This window comes from Triticum aestivum, chromosome 3D (genome assembly GCF_018294505.1).
Source record: "Triticum aestivum cultivar Chinese Spring chromosome 3D, IWGSC CS RefSeq v2.1, whole genome shotgun sequence".
NCBI lineage: Eukaryota > Viridiplantae > Streptophyta > Magnoliopsida > Poales > Poaceae > Triticum > Triticum aestivum.
Genome location: NC_057802.1, coordinates 293,144,016 through 293,152,723, shown reverse-complemented (window position 1 = coordinate 293,152,723; position 8,708 = coordinate 293,144,016). Strand labels below are relative to the sequence as shown.

General features: G+C 56.9%; 1 protein-coding gene across 1 annotated transcript; it reads right to left on the bottom strand.

Annotated features, from left to right (window-relative positions):
• Positions 1-6,520: 6,520 nt before the first annotated feature.
• LOC123078495 (leucine-rich repeat extensin-like protein 6) lies at positions 6,521-8,487 on the bottom strand. Its single transcript, XM_044501026.1, has one exon. It carries the CDS (start codon positions 8,440-8,442, stop codon positions 6,700-6,702), a length of 1,743 nt encoding a protein of 580 aa, XP_044356961.1. The 5' UTR covers positions 8,443-8,487; the 3' UTR covers positions 6,521-6,699.
• Positions 8,488-8,708: the final 221 nt, after the last annotated feature.

The window sequence follows — 8,708 nt, the reverse complement described above, 5'->3', positions numbered from 1 at the left end:
ATAAGTCATGAAGAAAGCAATAGCAATATACTAAACGATCAAATGCTAAGCTAACGGAATGGGTCAAGTCAATCACATCATTCTCTAATGATGTGATCCCGTTAATCAAAATACAACTCATGTCTATGGCTAGGAAACTTAACCATCTTTGATTCAACGAGCTACTCAAGTAGAGGCATACTAATGACACTCTGTTTGTCTATGTATCCACACATGTACTAAGTTTCCGGTTAATACAATTCTAGCATGAATAATAAACATTTATCATGATATAAGGAAATATAAATAACAACTTTATTATTGCCTCTAGGGCATATTTCCTTCAGTAAGACGGGTCGCAAAGCCTTTTGCCGGGAACTTCGCAAAATTGTTGATCAGAGCAATAGGTCTGAACTGAGAAATCAGCTCGGTGCCTTTAACTTTTGGGATTAGGGTAATCACGGCATAATTCAGGCGAGAAATGTCAATAGTCCCCAGACAAAAGCCCTGAATGATCTGGCACACCAGCCGCCTCAACTGCGTCCAAAATTTCTTGAAGAAAGGAATAGAGAACCCATCAGGACCTGAAGCAGCATTGGGATTGACCGAATTAATGACATCCCAAAGCTCATTATCAGACATAGGGATCATTAAGGCCTCATTCTCATCGCCATAAACCTTATTAATGTTATCCCAAAGGGAGGGGAGATAGTAAAACCACTTTCCGGTTTGGCCCCCAGCAGAGACGAGAAAAACTCAACCACATGAGAAAGAATGAGAGATTGGTCTGAAGACCGGACACCATTAATGCGGAGGCTATCAATGAAGCAACGCCTTCTTCGACCATTGGCAATCCCGAACCCGCCGCCCCTTACGGGCCGTGGAAGTAGGAGACCTGATCTGAGGAGACCACATCGCAGGAGAAGCCGAGGCAGGGCCAGAACGCGACGCCGACCCCAGGTCCTTGTCCAGACGACGGCTAAATGCCCGTCATCGACTGCTTGAAGCCCGAAGAGGCCCTGCTTTTGGCTGAGAATTTCCGCACCGAAGATTTCTTCTTTTGTTTAGACTGAGGCAGATCAGCTAACCGGAGAGGAGAAGGAGGCAGGTCTTCAATGCCAGAGTGGGTGGGGGATCGCGGGCGGGTAGGAAGATTGGAGCAGACCCCCGAGATGGGAGTGCCCGTGGCCGTCACAACCTTCTCCTTTTGAACGCCCTCATTCATGGCCCTAGCTTCCTGACTAAGCACGCCCATCGCCTCTTTTGGAGCCTTATCCAGGGGAGCATTGGACTTAAACAGCTCACGCTCAGATTCATCAAGCCCATCCCATTCAGATTAAGTGAAGCGCGGACAGAGCCCCCACTAGGATTCTGCCCACCAACAGAGCCACCGCCATTCTTATCATTCTTGTATGCATTCTCAGGGTTGGAAGGAGGAGGGGTGGGGGGCCTGGAATGCCTCAGCCTCCTCCACCCTAACCCGCAGCCGCACACCGTCGGAGGAAGGGAAGACATCAATAGCAACACAAACACAAAGAGGATCCACGCACCAGACCTTGAGCCGAACCGGGCCAATCTTATCCAGAGACTCAGCATCCACCTCCACAGGTTTCCTGATTAAGACACCAAAAGCCATCAGAAAAGGGATCGAACCAAGACCAGCCGGGACATCATCCACTAACACCCACACCTGCGAGAGCAGTCCCACCGCTTTGACACCACAAGTCGCAGCTTTGACTGACACCACCAACTGGTTGAGAGGAAGAGTGAAACTGGTGCAAGAGGCAATCATACGCAGACAGTCTTTAGAGGGGAAGACGACCACAAACTATATAATCCAAAATCTGGTTCACTTGCCAGTCCCAACCACCCTCATCCCAAATCCACAGCCCTTCCAACAAAGTTTGAGGAGAGATCTTCTAGCCCTAGGCCGTCACTATAGCAGCATTGGAGAGAGATGGGGCCGCCACCACCAGAGGGAGATCGCTATCTAGCGCAAAGAAAGAACAGCCAGGGAGTCCCGTCCCAAAGTGAACGAAAGCCGGGGGCTTTAGGAGATTTTGATAGTTCACAGTAAGGTGGCTTTCAGATCGGCAGATCCAGCAAAAAGGAGGGTTGGAGCATCTTGACTAGAAGTGACTAGGCTGGTGACATGCGAAGCATGTGAGGGCGGAAGGATTGCTCGGATCGTTTGCACCTTGACGAGGATGTGGGGGTGGGGGAGGGGGAAGGATGTCGTCCCCCCAACCCCGTCGAAGAAGATCCAGGGGAAGGGCCAGGAAGACGACGAGCAGGACCAGAAAAGACACGCGGGGGCGGACGGGGGCCGGCCCTAGCAGCAGAGGGACGAGGAGGCTGCCGAAGCGGAGCCGCCGAGCCCCGACCTGGAGCAGGGGCCGGGCGCGGCCCCGACAAGGAGGAGCCGCCAAGACCGCCCGTCGCCGCCAAATCCTAGGGATCCGCGCCGGAGGCCCCGCCGACCCAGATCCGGAGCCTAGAAGGCCAGATTCAGGCTGCGCGCACTCCACACGCTGGAGCCACTCCGGACTAGCCGCCCAAGCCTCTCGATCACGAGCCACCTGCTCAAAGACTGCCTGCTCCGCCTCCAACTTGGAGCGCAAGGAGGCTTCAAGATCCAGATCGATGCCCGAGCCCGACGACTCCTCGCGCCGGCGCTTGCTACCGGACAAGACTTCGCGAAGGAAAGGAGAAGAGGATGGGGTGGAGTGGATCTGATGAGACGGCGGATAGGAGCTATGTGTCTATGCAGATGCGCGGCAGAGGCTGGAAACCCTAGAAGGGGAGGGATGGAGCCGTGGGGCACCCATAAATAGCCCGTTCGGGCCAGCCCCGCCTGGGCCGAGCAGGCCACCTGGGCTGAGAGGGAGGAGGGGGAGCGTGGGCCACAGACAACAGCCCAGGGCCCATGCGGGGGAGAGGGGAACGCATCCACAGAAGACAGAGAAGGGGGTGTGGGCCGCCCGCACTCGTGCGGCCCAGGAAGCCCAGGGACCGGCCCCCCACGTGGCCCACTAGCCACCATGGGGAGAGCCAGATCTAGGGTTCGCGCGACTGCCGCCGCCGTGATCCCCTGCGAGCGCAAGATCACCGGCGACGGCGGCCCAGAGCCAAAAGCGGGGGGACACAGCGAGGCACACGGGCCAGGAGAGTAGGCGCCACCGGCCATCGACCATCCCACGGCCGGCGCCGCACCCAGGATGCCAGAGGCCGGAGAGGGGAAGGGGATCTTACCAGATTTCCGACAACGGTGAGAGACGTGAATCCAGCAAGCGCCCGCTGGCAGTGCCACTGGCCGACCCCGGCCCCCAGGCGCAAACTTGCGAGGGCGGGACGCGCCCTTGGACGCCACAACCAGCAGGGGGACACCGGCGAGGGCGCATCCTCCTCGTTAGAAGAGTCAGCACCATCAACGTCCAGAGCCCAGAAACGAGAGCCAAGCGACGGCGCCGGGGACCTCGAGACCCGCGGCGGCAATGAGGGAGAGGGAAGGGAGGAGCAGGGCGCAGAGGGCAGCACGGGGGGAGAGGAGGAGGACGAAGAACGACCAGCAAGGAGCGGGGAAGCACGGGGGGGGAGGAGAGGGGGCGCGGGGAAGGTGGAGAGGAGAGCCATCAAGTCTAGGCCTCAGTTCTAGGTGAGCCGAGGGTGTCCGAGTCCTATGTGAGTCGTGTCTGGACTCCTGCAATGCCCCCCACCCTCCCCTCCGCGGACTGATGGGATTCGGTGTTGGGGACAGCCGTGTCCCGACATATACGGGCGATTTGGGGGTAAGAGCAACTCCAATGGGGCGACCCATTTCGTCCAGCCGTCCGTTTGGGTCGGTGCGGACACAAAAGTCGGCCCAACAGCAACCCTCGCCCGCCTCCTTCGTCGCGACGCCGCCATCCTTTTTTGCCGGCGACTCTGCCAGCTGCCGCCGCCTCCACATCCGCCCAGCAACGCCGCTCACTCCCACCGTCGCCCGCCACCGCCGTCTTGCCGCCGGGTTGCAAACTGCTTCCCACCGCCGCTCCCCCAACCGCACAGCCGCCCCGCGACCAAGAGGTCGCCTCGCCGCCCCGTCCAGATCCTCACCGGCACGCTCGTCGGACGTCGGCCCACTTGTCGGACGCCGGCAGGGCAGCTAGCTGGTCCGTGCGTGCCGCGACTCCCCTCGCCGGCCGTCTCCTTCTTCGACGCCCGCAAGCCGTTCGACAGTTTGCCAAGCTACGAAAATGGACTCCGCTGACGAGTTCTTTTTCCATAATTTCCTTTGCGAGTCCGAAGATTCGTCGTCCAACGACGAGGAGGAGATATTGGCTGCCGTGTTGGTCCATCACCACCTCAACAGCCAGCGGCCGGGCCACCTTCCGGCGTTGAATCGCAACCGAAAGAGCGGGCATTTCCTTCTTTGGAAGGACTACTTTGATACAACAAACTCGTTGTTCAAACATCAAAAATTCCGCCGCCGTTTCCGTATGAGTAGGCATCTTTTCAACCGTATTAGAGAGGGGGTGGTCGGCTATGATGACTATTTCGAGTGCAAAGAGGATGCCGTCGGCAAGATCAGTTTCTCCTCTTATCAGAAATGCACTGCCGCCATCCGAATGCTTGCATACGAAGTGCCCGGTGATCTCATTGACGAGTACGTCCGTATGAGTGAGTCTACATGCCTAGAGTCCCTGTATAAGTTTTACAAGGTTGTTATTGATGTGTTTGGCCCTGAGTACTTGAGAGAGCCGACAGTTGAAGATACAACCCGTTTGTTGGCGATGAATGCCAGAAGGGGCTTCCCAGGGATGCTTGGCAGCATAGACTGCATGCACTAGGAGTGGAAGAACTGTCCTTCTGCTTGGCAAGGGTGGTATAAGGGACATGTCAGGGCTTGCACTGTCATATTAAAGGCCGTGGCGTCTCAAGATCTCTGGATCTGGCACTCTTTATTTGGCATGGCTGGATCACACAATGATATCAACGTGCTTCAGCGCTCGCCGGTGTTTGCTAGGCTTGCCGAAGGCAACAGCCCACCTGTGAACTTTACTGTCAACGGACACAACTACGACAAAGGATACTACCTGGGTGACGGTATCTATCCTCAGTGGACAACTATTGTCAAGACAATACCAAACCTTGTCAGAGAGAAGAGGAAAAGATTTGCCCAAGAGCAAGAGAGTGCCAGGAAGGATGTCGAGCGTGCCTTTGGTGTTTTGCAATCTCGATGGGGCATCGTTCGGTATCCTGCTAATACCTGGAGCACGCAGAAACTGTGGGAGGTGATGACTGCTTGTGTGACCATGCACAATATGATCATAGAAGACAAGCGCCCGGAACGTCTGTACGATCAAGGGTTTCAGTTTCAAGGTGAGAATGTTGTGCCTGAGCATGGAGTAGCAGCAACATTTGAACAGTTCACCCAATTTTATGAAGACATGCGTGATTGAGAAACCCACGTGCAGCTGCAAAATGATTTGGTTGAGTATATGTGGGCTCATGTTGGCAACCAATAGATGTATCTTCTTTTATTCGTTTGCAAAACTATGTGAAACATTTGTATTTGTATTCGGCTTATAAAACTATAATATTTTTATTCGGTAGAACTATGTTATTTGACAATATGTTTGAATGCAAATCAATTTAATATTGGGCGGCCAGCCGGCCACGCCAGCACATATAGATCGGCGTGTTGGGCGCGCTATCGACCCAAATCTAAAAGAGGGCGGACACAGGGCGGGCGGCCGACCCAAGCGGACGAAATTACCGTCCGTTTGGGTCGGCCCGTTGGAGTTGCTCTAACCGTAGCCGTTTCCCTACGTGCAATGCACACATTCAACTTGTTAGTGGTACCCCGTCAAAAAAAAAGAGAACAAAACTTGTTAGTGGTACCCCGCCACGGCAGGAGCGTTTGGAGGACAACTAGTTCCCGAGTAGTCGAGTATGATGTAGGAGTGGGGTAGAGGCTTGGTTAGGGTCGGCTTGTGACTCCTAACTAGCACAAATATAATCTCTTGTACATATTATTCTCTTTTCTATAAAGCTAAGGTACGCCCTAAAAAAAAGTACCATGGAGTAGTGGTATGCACGTTGGTGTTGACGCAGGATGCAATAGTTTAGCGAGTCCCCGCAAGACGTGGGTAAAGTCAAGAGCCAAGGTTAAGTTTTGAGGAGCCATATTTTTTCCTTTTGCAGAGAGGCTGAGCGGCTGAGCGTCAACCGTCAAGGATTTGCTTGACCTTGAGCTGGCCGTGGAAAAAGTCCCATCCAGCTAGCGCTCCCCATGTCAGGCGGGCCCACCTGCAGGTGCGCATTCCCAGGCAACGCGTCACCAATCGACCGTCTCATCGTGAACGTGATGCGTTGGCAGCTTATTCAGATGGTACAACGGCTCCGCCGTGCTCAAACTCATTTTGGAGTCTTCAGATTCTTGTTCTGCCTAGCTGTTATTCCAGTCAAGTGATTGATTAGTTGTTGCCGAGTTGTTGGCAACGGCAAGATGACAACAATTTCATTGAATCCACTGGGAATCGAATGATAAAACTTCTCATTATCGAATCCATCTTCTATATTTCATTCACAAATGAAAAACAAGAACAAATTAATAATGGGAGTAGAGAAGAATGAAGAAGAAGAAGAACACACCAATGATATTAACGGCATTGTTTCACCACAGCAAACTCGTATATGATCAGAATGTATGAAAAAAAATCCCGAAAAGAATCAACTTCATGGCTGCCCGGCAGCCGGTGGAGGCGGCGACGAGTAGTCGTACGCCGGCATCTTCCACGTCGTCGGTGGTGGCGGCGAGAGGTGCCGGTCCTCCGGTGACACCTCGTAGTTGGGCGGCGCTGGTAGGTCGTAGTGGGGCGGTGTTGTCGGCTCTTCGTACTCTGGCGGTGGCGGCGACAGGTACCGGTCCTCCGGTGACACCTCGTAGTAGGGCGGAGGTGGAGACTCTTGGTAAGCTTGGGGTGGCGGTGAGTGGTACCGGTCCTCCGGTGACACCTCGTAGTAGGGAGCTGGCACGTCGTAACGGGGAGGCGTTGTCGGCTCTTGGTACGCTGGAGGTGGCGGCGAAAGGTACCGTTCCTCAGGTGAGACCTCGTAGTACGGAGGTGGGGGTGATGGGGACGGGGGTGGAGGTGAAGGTGGTGGAGGAGACGCGGTTGGTGGAGGAGGCGACGGCGGCGGTGGTGAAGGTGGCGGAGGAGACGGGGTTGGTGGAGGAGGCGACGGCGGCGGTGGTGAAGGTGAAGGTGGCGGAGGAGATGGGGTTGGTGGCGGTGGTGAAGGCGGAGGAGGTGGCGGTGACGGCAACACGAACTTCTTGCACCTAAAGGCGTCGCACTTGACATGGTTGCTGTTGAAGAATTGGCACTGTTCGGTTGACCTCTGGTCAGGACGGTTCGGGATGCAGTTCCGGCGATCGTCCAATGCCTTGACGTGCATGCACACCGGCGGCTCGCCGGTGATGTAGTTGTAGGAGTAGGTGAAGTTCTGGAGATGCGGCAGGTGGCAGATGCCCTCCGGCACGTCGCCACTGAGGCGGTTGTGACCAAGGTCGAGCTGCTCGATGCTGTGGAGGTTGGCGAGCTCGGCGGGGATGGCGCCCATGAGCTGGTTGTGGCTGACGTCGAGCACGGTGAGGGCGGTGAGCATGCCGAGCTCCGGGGGGACGCAGGACTTGAGCCCGGTGTTCATGAGTATGATCTCGTTGAGCGTGCCGGACATGTTGGCGACGGAGGCCGGGAGGCAGCCGCCGAAGTCGTTGTTGGCGAGCACGAGGACAGACGCCGGCGAGTTGCCGACGTTGTCGGGGATCTGGAAGCGGAAGCGGTTGGAGTTGATGAAGATGGCGTCGAGCGGGAGGTCGAAGAGCTCTTTGGGCACGGGGCCCTCGAACTCGTTGTAGCGGAGGTCGAGGTACCTGAGGCTGGGCAGGCGGAGCACGACGTCGGGGAAGGCGCCGACGAGGCGGTTGTTGCTGAGGTCGAGCTCGTGGAGGAGGTGCATGGCGTGGAAGGAGGCCGGCACGAGGCCGCAGAAGCGGTTGGAGTTGACGTGGAAGACGGAGAGGTCGGCGAGCCTGCCGAGCGCCTCCGGGAGGTGGCCGGCGAGGTCGGCGTGGTTGAGGTCGACGGCGGCGACGACGGTGAGGTAGTGGTCCGCCTGGGACGGCGCGCAGAAGACGCCGTAGTAGGAGCAGACGTCGGGGCCGGACCAGGAGGCGGTGAGGTTGCGCGGGTCGGAGAGGATGGCGCGCTTCCAGGCCTGCAGCGCGACGTAGGCGTCGCGGAGGCGCGGGTTGGCGAAGGCGTAGGACGGGTCGACCAAGACGTCGCTGCCGTCGTCGGCGCCGTGGCTCTGGAGCAGCCGGCGCTGGTGGCCGGGCGTAGCCGCGGCGAGGTGCGGGACGAGGAGCAGCGCGAGGAAGAGGAGGGTGGTCGCCATTGCCGTCTGTGTGCGCATGGTAGCCCGCGGCGGGCTGTGTGTGGTGTGGCGTGGATGGATGCTCATGGGTTTGAGGGGGGGGTGGGTTCATAGGGGGGAGCAGGGGAGGCCAAATCGCGGCGCGGGAATAGAATAATGGCGCGTTGATTGGGCCGGACGGCTGCGATCGCGGGATGGCTTTGGTTGGTTGCGTGTGCGCGTGATGGACCAACGCTCCAGCGGATCAACCGGCAGCTGGAGGAGGAGCTGCCTTCCACAACGTCGTCGGGTCGTTTGATCGCATT

Coding starts and splice junctions, on each gene's coding strand:
- LOC123078495 (XM_044501026.1), bottom strand. CDS start 8,442: ATGCGCACACAGACGGCAATGGCGACCACCCTCCTCTTCCTCGCGCTG.